This window comes from Urocampus carinirostris, chromosome 3, assembly GCF_059441175.1.
Source record: "Urocampus carinirostris isolate Australia breed hairy pipefish chromosome 3, RoL_Ucar_1.0, whole genome shotgun sequence".
NCBI classification, from domain to species: Eukaryota; Metazoa; Chordata; class Actinopteri; order Syngnathiformes; family Syngnathidae; genus Urocampus; species Urocampus carinirostris.
The window spans coordinates 65,759,918-65,774,222 of NC_142351.1; the positions used below are offsets into that span (position 1 = coordinate 65,759,918).

The following is a 14,305-nucleotide window of genomic DNA, read 5'->3' on the forward strand; positions in this document are numbered from 1 at the left end:
AAGGCCAAACAAACTACTTGCCTGCTTGATTCGTTTCCAGCTTCAATGGTGAAGGATCTGTTTGGGATCTTAGGACCATCAGTTTTAAATATTATTAATATATCGCTATCCTCAGGTTTTGTTCCTGTAGCCTTTAAGTCTGCCGTCATTAAACCCACGCTCAAGCGACCTAACTTTGACCCAGAAAGCCTAGGTAATTATAGGCCAGTGTCAAATCTGCCATTTTTTGCAAAATTACTTGAAAGGGTCCGTTGCACAGCAGTTAAATGACTTCATGTAAGAAAATAACCTCTTTGAAACTGTCTAGTCAGCATTTAGGGCAAATCACTCTACTCAGACAGCCCTGGGCTAAAGTAACCAATGATCTCCTTTTAGCAATAGATTCCAGTGTCTCATCAATGTTACTGCTGCTGGATCTCAGTGCTGCTTTTGATACTGTCGCCCACAACATATTACTTGTTCGTCTGGAATGCATTGGTATCTCAGGAACTGTACTCTCGTGGTTTAGGTCCTACCTGTCAGACAGGATGCAAAGTGTTAACTATGGCAATCTGACCTCTAAACACTCTAATGTCGCCTGTGGTGTTCCACAGGGCTCTGTTCTTGGCCCCCTTCTTTTTAGTATTTATATGATTCCGCTTGGTGACATTATCCGCAAGTATAATATTAGTTTCCATTGCTATGGAGATGACTCTCAACTGTATGTGCCACTTGAGACAACTGGACAGTTAAGTTGTAGAAATCTGGAGGCTTGCCTTACTGAGATTCAAAGATGGATGTCACTTAATTTATTGCGCTTTAACCCAGAAAAAACTGAAATGTTGATTATTGGTCCAGGTCACTGTTGTGAGTTGTTTTCCAACACTGCCCTGAACCTAGACAAATGTAATATCACCCATAGTGGCTCGGTCAAAAATCTAGGTGTTATATTTAATCCTAATCTGTCGTTTCAGTCACACGTGAAAAATATTACTAGAATAGCTCTCTACCACCTCTGTAATAGGGCGAAGATTCGCTCAATGCTGTCCCAATCAGATGCATAGGTTTTAATTCATGCGTTTATTACTTCTCGGCTTGATTACTGTAATGTATTGCTTTCTGGTCTCCCAATGTCTAGCATCAAAAGTTTGCAGCTGGTCCAGAATGTGGCAGCTGGACTTTTGACTAAAACCAAAAAGTTTGAGCACATAACTCCTGTATTGGCCAACTTGAACTGGCTCCCAGTCCACTTAAGATGTGACTCCAAGGTTCTCTTATTAACATATAAATGTTTGCAAGGACTTGCACCCTCTCATCTCTCTGATTTGATTTTCCCCTATGCTCCTGCACGTAGTCTGCGCTCTGAAAATGCTGGTCTACTTGTGACTCCGAGAGCCAAGAAGTCTGTAGGCTTGAGAGCGTTCTCCATTCAGGCCCCGGTGCTATGGAATGCCCTGCCTCCGGACATAAGATCTGCAACCTCAATGGAAGTTTTTAAATCAAGGCTAAAGACACACTTCTATTCCAAAGCTTATGATTGATGCCCACCTCAAAATCTGTATTGTCCTGTCTTTTTCCGACTGCCTGCCTGGTGGTGATACGAAGAAGAAGGATGATTTGAGATGAGTCAGCGGACCAGCGTTTGACCTGAAGCATGTCAACGCCTGCATGGACCAGCTGGCAGAGATGGGAAGCTGCGTTGTGGCCGTCATAGACTTTCTGGACTAGTTTACAGGCTCGGGCCGTCGTTGCTGTCATACACTTTCCGGACAAATTTTTAACATATTACCTAGTGTTTATTATGTTTGTGTATTGTAATGCTAAATGTAATTCACCCTGGTCATCCTGACAGGGGAATTACCACTTGTGAGGTCCCTTCTCAAGGTTTCTCTTTTTCCTTACGCTGAGGTTTTGAGTTGCTCCTTGCCCATGTTGGTTTAAGATCAGGTAATTGTGTCATTGTAACGCTGTGCAGTCCTTTGAGACATTTTTGTGATTAAGGGCTATATAAATAAATGTTACTTGACTTATGTCGACAATATCTGTGCATTATTTGTTATTGCAACATCCATTGCAGCCTGGTCATCCTTAAAGGGGGATTACCTCATGTGCGGTCCCTTCTCAAGGTTTCTTCATTTTCCTCATGTTGAGGTTTTTTACTTTTTCCTTGCCTTTATGTAGGTTTTAGATCAGGTGATTGTGTAATAATAGTATGTGGTTTGCAATAATCTGTGGTCTGTGACCCCCTTTGGGACTCTTTGTGATTAAGGGCAATACAAATAAACATAACTTGACTTAATGTTTGCATACAGCAGGTCAATAGTCCTATTACCCATGGTGTTGCAGTCCACATACTGGAAGAAAGCAGGTAGTGTTGTATCCAGGGTCACGTGATTGAAGTCTCCAGAGATTAACAGGATGGCCTCAGGATGCTGTGTTGGTAGTGTAGCAACAGTGGAGTGTATGACGTCACACGCTACATCCGGATTGGAGTGCGATGGGATTTAAACTATGACAACAATTGTGTGTCTAAACTCTCTGGGCAAGTAAAAGGGTTGAAACTTAGAGCCAAAAAGTTCATCGTCCCTGCAGCAAATGGAAATCTTTGTGTTTTCATGCCTAAGATTACACCACCTCTCTGCTTCCCACAGGCTTTGGTGTCTCTGTCTGCCCAAAGCACAGCTAACTGCACTTCCTGTATGCTTTGATGTTTTTCATCAGCACAGCCAGTTCGTCGGTCTTATTTGGTAGTGAGTTCACATTCCCCATAATTACGGACTGTACCGAAGGCTTACATCGCCACTTCGCCGCCAGCCGCTTAGCCTTTACCTTGGCTCCGGCTCTGCAGCCACGATAGGGCCTTCTCACCTCGTCAGGTAAATGGGGAATCACACAAGCTCGAGGAATTCTACAGGGCAAGAAGTTAATTCCTCGAAAACACACATTTCTGTGCGTTAAAAAACATTTTCATGTGATAGAAAGTAGTCCAAGGTGTAGTTGTCAAAAGGGCCTAAAACACCAAAGATAGTTGCATACAATAAATCACAAAAAGAGCGAAGTAACATGGAGGTGCTGGAAAGGCTGCCAGTTGTGACGGCACCAGACAATTAGTGTCTGGTACTTACAGTGTTTCCTTTCGTTGGCTTCCTCAATGCGCTCTTTCCACAGGACTGTGAATTCCAGCATGATCAGATGTTTTGAAACCTTTGGGGTGATGTGTCTGGTTGGAGCTATGTTGCTGGAGGGACACATAGTGGTTTTCCAAGGTCGACGTGCAAATGCCAGTCAGAGGCAGTGTGGAGGAGTCCTGTTGTTGTGTCTATGTACATGCCCTGTGTTTCTCTCTTGCTTTGGTAAAAGGGACTGCCTTGCTCGGGCCTTGATGGTATTTGCCCATGTTGATTGCTAGGGTGATTCTCTCAGCAACTGCTTTCAGAACCTGGTCATGGCGCCAGCAATAGCGACCATCAGCCAGAGACTTTGGGCAGCTGCTGAGGTGTCCAAGAACCCTCTTCCAGAGCAAAGGTGACAGGCGGGTGTCTCGCTGTTCCCCCCACAGACATGGAGGTTCGCTGGGCTTGGTAGGACATCGTAAACTGCACAAAGAACCGGACACAATGGAAGTCTGCCTGCATGATGTTTGCCCAGGTCACTTTGCTCTGTAATGTGTTCTCCCACCTTGTCCATGCTCACTGCTTCTGGAGTCCAACTGCTGTGATCACCCACTCTTCCTCCACACTTGCTCGGACCTCTTCTTGTAGAAGATGGTATCTCTCCTTTCATTGGGCCTGGCTCACTCCAGTCTTGGGGAAGAAGCCAAGGCCTGCTCTCCTCATTGCAAGGACCCCAACCAGTATCTTCTTCCTCAGGCGTGACTGCCACCTCCACTTCCTTCTCAGCTCTCCAATTCCTTACAGTTCTCACTCCAACCCAAACTGATGTCAACTTACTGTCCTTGGGATCCCTATAATGAAGAGCTTCTCTAGTCTGTGCCACCTTGAACTCCTTAATGAGACGACTGAAGGGGTTTGATTGTCCCGTACAGGGCAGCGCTGGTAAAGCTCCGGGGAAGCCCCAGCCTCTTCCAAAGAAAGCCACTGATCTTCCTTTCAAGTAACTCCACAGTTGATAGTTGGACTGCATAGACCAAAAGAGGCCACAAGACTCTTGGTAGAGGAGTGCTGGTAGATGCAGGCTTTAAATCTACCAGGCAGCCAAACTTGTCTACCTTGGTGAACCAGTTGTTCACTAGACTCCTGGATGGGAGCAGAGTCTCTCAGAGTTCAGTTAAAGAGCTACCCAGGCTCTTAAATGATTGTTGGAATCTGAGTTCCAGAGATTGGAAACCTGAACTTATCCACCACCTTCCCCTTCCTCAGAACTATGGATCTTGACTAAGATGGCTTAAAGCTCATCTTCGTCCATGTGATGAGTCTCTCTAAACCGGGCAGGAACCATCTGCTCCATGGACAGATGTTTTGGTGATGGTAAGGTCATCCATATACAGTATGCTCTCATGGGAGGCTGGCGAACACCTGATCTGGATAGTGGCCTTCTGCATTCCACCTCTGCAGCAATGACCACCATGTTCATTGCTAAAGCAAAAAGGTTAACGGAGATGGTACAACCTGTTATTATACCTTGACCAAGGTGATGCCAGTCTAATGTTACTGAACTAGAAGAAAACATAAGACTGAACTTGACATAATAATCCAGGATCAGGCTTTTGTTGCGGACGTGTTGGAGGTGTAGTGCAAGTACAACTAGTTGTGTGAAATGGATCCTTAGGCATTAGTCAGGTCCAACCACAACACAGCAAGGTTTCCTCTGTTCTCGTGGGCTTCTCTGACAAGCTCTGTGACTACACTAGTGTGCTCTAGGCAGCCAGGTACTCCAGGAATCCTACCCTTCTGGACATAAGTGTAAATGTAGTTGTTCTTGAGGAGAAACTTTGTCAGTCTTCGGGGACGATGCTAAAGAACACCTTCCCTTCCACACTCAATAGTGAGATTGTCCAAAAAAGGTTGCTGTTTTTTGAGTCCTCCTACTTGGGAATCCAAACTCCCTCGGCACACCTCCAATGGTTGGCCACTCTCCCTCTATGCCAAATCACTTTCAAAGTCTTTCACAAGTGCCTGAGAAGCCTGGGCAGCACTAGTAGACAAGGCAGACTACACAACTGGGACATGGTGCGGATGCTGACCTAGCTGCCTTGATGACTTCTTTAATCTCCTTAAGGCTCAGCTCAGACACCTTGAAGTCCACTGTAGGTGGGTCAGGGGTGATGAGAGCTTTGTTGGGACCTAGCGCTTTTTCCCTGATTAAGTCGGTTACTGTGTTCTTCAGGAAGTGGTTCATCTCCTCTCTTGAGCACTCGAGCCGGCCACTTCGCTTGTCCGCAGGTAACTGCTCAGCAAAACGGATTGACAATGAAGGCCGCCCACTTCCTTGCTCTTTCTCTTTCGCGTGTCCTGTGCCACTCTGCTCGGTGTAGAATTTAACAGCGTCTTTTGCAGTTTGCTACACAGGGTTGTGGGTGTTTTTGTTCTACGTCTGGGAACTTTTTTTTTTTTACTTTCCGAGGAAGCAAGTGAAATTGCACCTCTACTGCAATAGTGTGCAGTGACATTCTCATTGGAAATTTTAGGTTTTCATTTGCTTCCCCTAAAAAAAACAATGAATACATAAATAATTAAATATATTTAACAAATTACTTGAATTGTATCCTGAACGATTGTTTTTAATCCGTGCCTGTTTTTATTTTCGACTCACGCAGTATTTACAAGGTAGAAGGTTACGGTTGGCATTTAGGCAACAGGCTATAAGTTAGCTTAAGCTAAGAAAACAAGATATTTTGCCATCATAATAAATACTATGGACTCTGTTGGAACGGTCATAAATGTTTAATTTCTCTTAACTAGTTCAGATAAATTGGCCAATCCAAATTGTCCCTATGTGTGAATGAGCGAGCGGATTGTCTGTCCCTGTGTGCCTTGCGGCTGGCAACCAGTTCAGAGTGTCCCCTGCCCACTGCCTGAAGATAGCTGGGATGGGCTCCAGCACCCCCGCGACCCTACTGAGGATAAGCGGTTCAGATAATGGATGGATGGATGGTATGAAGTGTGCGCTTCAAACCCGAGCATTTTTTGCGTGCCTCAGTGTAATTGTTTTGCTTAAGCACAACTCTCTTCTTTTTATTTGACCAGGGGTGCCCACTGGGATCTTGTAAAACTCTTACAACAATTTATGATCACTAACGTGTTTTCATCAATTCTGTCCCACTAACACACAACATGATTAGCAGCTACGACAGCTTTATTTTGCCCTTGTCTTCTGAATAGCACTAGAACTATTTTGCGCCCAGGCTAATGCTGCATTCAAGAAAAGTCTCCGACTTCTCGACTAGGACCTTCCACCTGGAGTGTCTTTTGTCAATTTTATTTTCCTAGTCGGATGTTGGAAAACTCGGACTTCCCTCTGCTGCCATCCGAGCGGGATAAATCCGACTTCCGAATTTTAGGGAATGCATTATAAGCCCCGCCCACCGAAAATGTAACAATGTTTACAAACACATGAATAGGGTCTATATAACAACCAGTCAACTTTAGTCATGCAATATTGTCCTACTTTGAGGTCAAATTAACAGTTTGGATCGTTTTTTTAAAAATGTAATATCTTATTTGAGTAGCTGTCAGTGTTTTTATACTACTGCAACTTTTTGAACGCACAAAAACTTTATTGGACAAGCACAGGCGAACAAAGATGAACAACGATGACGCTGTTGTCTTTGAAAATGGCGTCAGTGGATTTGAACTCCGCTTTCGTTGGGCACTGAAAGTCTTGTTCGGAGTCGCTTTCTAATTGATGTTTGCAACGGCTTCTCTCGGCCGTTTCATTGTCGCTGAGCTAAAATGCGTCGAAAATAACTTTTAGTTGTTGAGTCACTTGCATGCTAAGGCTTCACTTTCCGTGGCGATTGTCAACTGTTATTGCGACGAGGACGACGGCGGCCATTCCGGTGAGTTTGTCACCACAATTGTGGCTTTCCCCCAACTGCAGATCTTATTTGGCTTTTGTGTTTCCAGACCAAGTTGGGAGTACGAATACCCTGTGTCATATGTTTTGATTTTTGGCATGGATTTGCCAAATGTTGATAGATTTAGCTGCATTGCTAAGTAGTTTGCTAACTACCTAGCATCACAACGTCCAGTTGAGACTTGATAAGGGGTTTTTTTTGCATTAGTTTTATATTCTCGCGTTATATCTTCATTTACAACCTTTTTGACTGTTTACAATGTCCTAATTGATCAGGAGTGTAGAATTGGGATAGTCGTTAATCGCATGCATTATAACGTAGTGAAAACATTGTTTACAATTGGATTAAATGTGGAACTCCAGGATTACGCATTATAAAAATAGTACTAGAGTTACCATCCAATTATTTCCAAGGTATTGTTGTACCTTGGCCTAAATTATATGAACAGATATTTTGTTGACTTTAGCTGTAACATATTTCCATAATAAGGGCAAACAAATAAAATATAAATCTACATTATAGATAAAAGACTTTCTGAGAAAATTAGGATATTGTGTGTGTTTTTTTTACTCTCTCTAAAGCAACTTTTGCTGATTATCTTAAAAACTCAAATATCTAGACATGTTAAAAACGGTATCACGAAGAATCACCATCAATACGCCAAAAGTGAGCCATACGGATAATAAATTAATTTTCTGGAAATGCTCAATCTAAAAATTCACTTATCGGGTTCACCTTAAAACTGCACAAATTATGTTGAAAGCAATGCATAATCTGCATCCTGGACACATCCAAATAATTTATTATTATTTTTTTAACAGAGATAGGGATTATAATTTGAGGGGAGCAAATAATCTAAAACAGCTATGTGTAACATAAAAACAAATTCACTTCTTATATGTGGATGAAGCTGTGGAACGGGAACTCAAGTAATGTCCGATCATAATCCAGTTCAAAAAGCGTTACAAAAGCATGGCATTCTTAGGGTACAGGGCAAATGAAATGCTTTGAGGATCACCTAATATTTTTCACGGATCATTTATGCACTTGTTATCTACATGTGGTTTATTATTATTTTTTTAATTGTTATTATTTTTTTCACATTGTCTTGTAATATGATCCTATGTAAATATGTATATTCATGTGGTGGTTGGTATATATATGTACACAAAAGATCTACTGTAGCTGTGAGAAACAATAAGAAAGTCAAAGGGGTAGGTTTGAAAAGTATATGCTTCTTCCCATTTCTTTTTCGAACACGTTACATTTACATTTAGTTTTTTTATGTGCTTTTTTAATGTTCAAAATCAAGTTTTTCGTTCATTCATTCACTAGTAAGTTGTACACCATAATGGGTAATATTCAAACCCAAAAAGGCTCGTAATAGTTCTGTTAATTTGTAATAATGTATGCTATTTTTCCTTTTAATTGTATTACAGAAAAAAAACTTTTAGCACATTATTGTCATTTTTGCAGACAGCCCTGTTGGTTGTGAGTGCATTCTAGAATAGTGCAATGACATTAGCAGCATCATTGTGCAAAATATCCATATGCATTTTCCATACACAAGCAAGATACCTTTGCAGTTTTATTTGCTTGTTTAAGGCAATGGTGGCTCAGGGAAAGAAAGAGTTTTTGTAGCCCGGTTTTGTTTCAAAGGGACAGTGTTTAATATTTAGTGCCTTCTAGTGGTACAAAATAAACTTTCATTCAGTTAAACAAAAAACATCCATCTGAATAATAGCCGTGTTATTTATTGCAAAATAGTTACTATTCTTTTGTTATTTCTCTCTTCCAGCTCTCCTGGTACACCCAAGTAGATGTGTGTCTTCGTCGGGTTTCATGTAATTAAGACACCTGAATACTAGGATTTGTAATTTGGGAAGAGTTTCAGCTTCTCCAAATCCAAACACACACTTTGGGATTCAGCATGGCGTCTGTGCCAGTCTACTGTTTATGTCGCCTGCCGTACGATGTCACCCGCTTCATGATCGAGTGTGACATTTGTCAAGACTGGTTCCATGGGAGGTTAGTTGTTCACCCTTTTCATGTTGAAATGTATCTCCTTTAAAAAAAAACACTTGCTCAGGGTTTCCGCAGATCCTTAGTCTTAGAGACACCCAAATTCTGAAACATACAAAATAAAGTACATGTTTTTGCATATTATATATACAGCATATATTTGTATATGTGTCATTGGTATATTCCAATTATTTTTCAAGATTATCCATTTTGAAGACAGTCCGGCTCATCTTTGACTTCCTGAGCTCTGACGTCATGTAAAGAACACCAGCACCCTAGCAAGCCTTTAGCTGTGTTAGTTTACATGTTATTTTGTGGAAAAGGTTTTGAGTGTTTTAAAGCAATGTTTTGGTATTTTTCTAGAGAATGCCTATGTGTTGTGTCGCATTTTGGTAAAGCAATGGTACAACAAATGCAAGCAGACAAAATGGGGCAAAGTGGCAAAATTAACACAGAGAGAGCTAACTGGGGCTAAACTAGCCGGGATACAGTGGGCTACCCGGCTGCTAAAAATAGCAACCAGTGGACAGATCAGCGGAAAAACTGGAGCCTGGCCGACCAAAAACATGCAGCAAGCAGCCAGGATAACCAGGAGCCAACAACAAAAAAACAATTACGGCAAAAAACACGAACCCACCCGGGGAAAAAACAATTGGCATGGCTGCATAAGGGCTATACAAATAAACTTGACTTGGCTAGCCAGCTAGCTGACTTTTACGGGGCTAACCTGGAAGCCTTCGGAAGCCTGCATGCCAACGGGGGAGCTACCTGGACAATATCATATTACTGCAAGGCGCGTGGCGAAAAAGAAAAGTCACAATTGCATACCTAAAAGGAGGCGAAGGCAAAAAAGGAAAACACGCTGTACATGACAGCAGGTAAACACACCCCACGCAGCTTTTAATGATCAAAGCAAGCAACTCAGACAAAATGGTCGCAAATCTCCCGGCGACATGGTAAGCTATGTTCCAATTACTCCAAGCGGAAATGAAGCGCTATGCATTCGCTGATTACGACAGGACCCGCCATTGTTTTGGTCCTTGGTTTCCAGTGACGTCACAGCTCTAGGGGATATGAGGTCAAACTGTCTACTTTAAGAAATAATTACTCGAGATCCATAGCGCATGGAATATTTTGGAACAATACTGCATGATTTTGGGAAGGAACACTATGTGCTCTGTGCCTAGTTTGAAAAAAAGAATGGTCTTTTGTAAATCCTTAAATGCATTGAATGCATCATTCTAAATAATAAGCCCTTAATTGGCATTAAAATGACGTTTGGAAGTCTTAAAAATGTGAACACATTAATAAGATTTGCATTTGTCTGAAATATAAACATTTACCGTAAAATTCGGATTATATGGCCCACCTGATTATAAGCCGCACCCAGTACAGAGAAAAAAAACAATTTGTACATACATGTGCCGTACCTGATTATAGGTCACTTTTGCCCATATTGAAACATTATATATACATATTATATACAAAGAAACACGGTACACTTGATACATATATTCCATCTGTCTCACACTTACGTTTGCTGCTCGGGCGCCACTGGCAGCCTTTAGAAAAAAATCATAAATTAGCCACATTATAGCATAAAACCACAGGTTGAAAGCATGGGAATAAAGTCGCGGCTTTTAATCTAAATATGATGGGAGTAACATTTATCAAAGGTCTTTTTTAAAGATTCACTGATTTACTTTGGCAACATCACGTGACTATGATAATGGAACTATCTAAACAGCGTGATTTCAGTCGGGCCTTTCAGAGCAGACACATGTCTTGGGTCTAACCACAATACACATAGCAACTTCGGACAGAAATGTTTACTTTGGACCATGGGAAAGTGTATAAGTAATGAGAAGTGGCTGTCTGACGAATGTTTTTCGCCATGGCTAAAAGCTGTGCCAGGTAATGTGTACAAGGCCTGATGTATTGTGTGCAAGAAATATTTGTGTTTTTTTGTTTTGTGTGTTTAAATTGTTTTTTGTCAACTTGGTCTGAATTTTGATTTAAAAAGGCATAAGAAAAATCTTGAAATTCACTTTCCTTGTGCTGTAGGAACCCTGTTTATTTTACATCTGTATTATTTTGATAGCTGCGTGGGAGTAGAAGAGGAGAAGGCAACAGAGATTGATCTTTATCACTGCCCCAACTGTCAGATCACTCATGGACCGTCAGTCAGTAAGTAAAGCATTTTTTCATCTTCCCCTCATGGGATTATATTTTTATTTTTGCGCCTTTGGTATGAATAATCACAGTGCGTAAACGTCGTGGAGGAAACAAGCAGACAGATTGGGTGGCCTCAGGGCTGAGAGATCCCAGTCGATTGGTCAAGACGGGCAGCCCACAGTTTGTCAGAGAGCTACGCAGTCGCACTTTTCCCAGGTACAATTCTTGATGCATTTTTTTCACAGTGCTCATGCTTTTCCTTTTAATGCATATCAGAGCTGCAACAACAAATTGATAAAATAAATTATTTAAATATACAAATTTTGCTCCACATGTTATTAAGTTTATTGTCTTAATTTGGTTTTGTATGATAAATTCAAATGTAATATGATCTTTGGATAAGGTGGTACAAAAAGAGTATCGTACATATTTGCTGGTGTATAGCTTACATTTTTGTGTATTTTTAGGTGTTGATTTTTAAGTTATTTGGCAAACACTCAGAACCTGTATTTTTTCATATTACACAATATTTTTTTGTGTTTTGCACTATTTTTTGATTCATCAAAAACTTCAGTAATTAGTTTATGAAATTAAAAATGTGTTTTTAAAAAATCGTATTCAATGATAAATTGGAAGAATGATCAACCATTTTTCGAATGTTCATATCGTTAGTTGCAGCCGTAATTTACATTGGTTTGAAATATTTATCAAGCTTGATGGAGCCTCAAATCAACATTGCTACTTTATAAACTACACCCGAAGTGATAATTATGAAGTATTTGTCTTTAAAAACTGGAAAAGGAAAAATTTCAACATTATGAAGTGTTACTATATATTATTACTTGTTTATTTCCTAAGTCTTTTGTGTATGTTTAACTTGTAGTGCCACTTCTAATCTAATTGAAAACAGGCAGTGTTTTTTGCATTATCAATTAGTTAATTTCTAAATTATAGTAGACCTCAGGGATACAACATGAATCCATACTACGGTGGGGATTGCAAAGTGAAAATTTTCTATAGTGGGGGATTAAAAAAACAAAAAAAACCTAAATCCTATATCGTAAATACTTTTTATGTGTGAAATACGCATACAATGAAACCTCATTTATTGCAGGTATTACGTTCTTAAAGATAAGAAAATAACCTGTAATATTCAAAATCCATGATGTATTACAAAATTTAATCAATTTATACATTGAAATTAAAAAACAAACCTTTTTTTATGGCTCAAAAAAATAAAAGTACTTTATACTGTACTTGTAAACATTGTTATTGTTTTATCAATACCTACTGTTTAGCCAATCACAATGCATAACACAATGCATGATGAAAATCTGTGAAGCAGCGAGACTTAAAGGTGAACCATGTGAAATAATATAATAATAAATACATATACATGTAAAGGAGAAAATATTTTTAATATACATTTGGTGTGACACAGCTTGATCCTGGCACTGTGGAGTTAGCGGGTGGATGCTGATGGGTGAGAAGATGGCGAAATCAAATGAAAACCGATTTTAAAAACTCTTAGAGTTCCTTGCTTTAATTTTGAAAGAAATAGTCCCAATTGTCAATTGGTTATGGTCATATTCCTAGTGTAGGTATTGATTTGTCTGCTTTCTTTGTATTATTTGATAAATGCAAGTTTTGTATCAATGGTTATCATGTTTTTGCATCTCTTTGGCATCACAGCAAGCTGTGGGGGCCATAGCTAATACCATTCGAAAATACTGTGCTGTATCGCTTGCTCGCAATTTTTTTTAAAAAACACACGACATTCTGAAGTGAATGAAACTAAAACCATTGTAGGAGGGAGTTCAGCCAATAGCATAATGGAATTTTTAATCAGGCCGTGTCACTAAACGGTAGCAGATCAGCATTTTATATGACGTGGACCAATAGCAGAGAGGCATCTTGGATATGCAACTACCGTAAATTCCGGACTATAGAGCGCACCTGATTATAAGCCGCACCCACCACATTTTGAGAGGAAAACCGATTTTGTACATACACAAGCCGCACCTGTATATAAGCCGCATGCGCCCACATTTAAACGTGTAACACAAACACAAAATTAACCCAAATCCGACTTCAAGTCCCGCAATTGAAACTAAATGCCCTTCATCAAAGTCCACAGTCCAAAAATCACAGCCGGCAAAATGAACGGAAAATGATACCGGTACCTAAGGTTTGATGCAGACCTGCAGAGTCCAGGTCCCGTTGAAAGTAATCCAAGGAAAAAAGTGTATATTTCCAAAGGTAAGGGTGGGAAAAATATATCAGATGAACACATTTACTCACGCAACTCCTTTTTTTTAACCAAGTTTTTACCCCCTCTTCTTTCCTTGTCTGTCCCTCACCTTTAGCGGTCCCCATTTAAAGTCGGCACCCCGCGTTTGTTCCGCCCCTCATTTTTCGTTAACCCGATCCTATCAGAATAAGTGTCTAAAATAAATAGAAATAAATACATTACAAAAATATACAGTTGCAAATACATATTATACATGGGTTACACATATTTACAAAGAAAGACGGTGACTTTGACAGGGCAGTTAATGGTAGCAACACTCGAGCGCCGCTAGCGGCCGTTAGAAAAATTACATAAATTGGCCGCATCACTGAATAAGCCGCAGGGTTGAAAGTTGGGGAAAAAAGTAGCGGCTTATAGTCTGGAATTTACGGTAGTCATACGCATAAACACCGCAATGTTTGATTTTTTTTTTTAAAAAGGTTTTTGGGTGTACAAAATACTTTGTTGTAATAGTTGGGTAAAGTGCCTTATTTCACACCCTAAAGCGAACATTTTCATTAGGCAGGTACAGTATATCCCAGGGGTCTCCTGCTCGAACCACTTGGCCAAAATGGTTTTCTATAAACAACGTTAGCAATTACCACATTTTCACGGCCATTTGTCGCACTGTGGTAAGAGGTGCAGTCTCAGTTGCTGGTTCTATTTCTGTATCTACCACATACATACAGTGGTACCTCTGCCTCGGAATTTATCTCCTTCTGGGAATACCTTCGTAACCTGAAAACTTTGTAAGTAGAGACGCATTTTGAATGTAAATGCCCTAATCCCTTCCAAGCCCCGCA

The 14,305-nt window shown here is 40.4% G+C and overlaps 1 protein-coding gene and 1 pseudogene across 2 annotated transcripts in view; one reads left to right on the plus strand and one right to left on the minus strand.

The window, feature by feature from the left end:
- Window positions 1–3,298: 3,298 nt before the first annotated feature.
- Window positions 3,299–6,993, minus strand: LOC148370505 (uncharacterized; annotated as a pseudogene).
- Window positions 6,740–14,305, plus strand: part of phf8 (PHD finger protein 8) — a 56,258-nt gene continuing 48,692 nt past the window's right edge. Inside the window, exons 1-4 of one of the 2 annotated variants that reach the window (XM_088333038.1) lie at window positions 6,740–6,997; window positions 8,814–9,043; window positions 11,139–11,224; window positions 11,302–11,428. In XM_088333038.1, the coding sequence (XP_088189164.1) occupies window positions 8,946–9,043; window positions 11,139–11,224; window positions 11,302–11,428 (311 nt within the window). In that variant the 5' untranslated portion in view covers window positions 6,740–6,997; window positions 8,814–8,945. The remainder of the gene's footprint in view (window positions 6,998–8,813; window positions 9,044–11,138; window positions 11,225–11,301; window positions 11,429–14,305) is intronic. The other variant, XM_088333037.1, reaches the window with a different exon arrangement.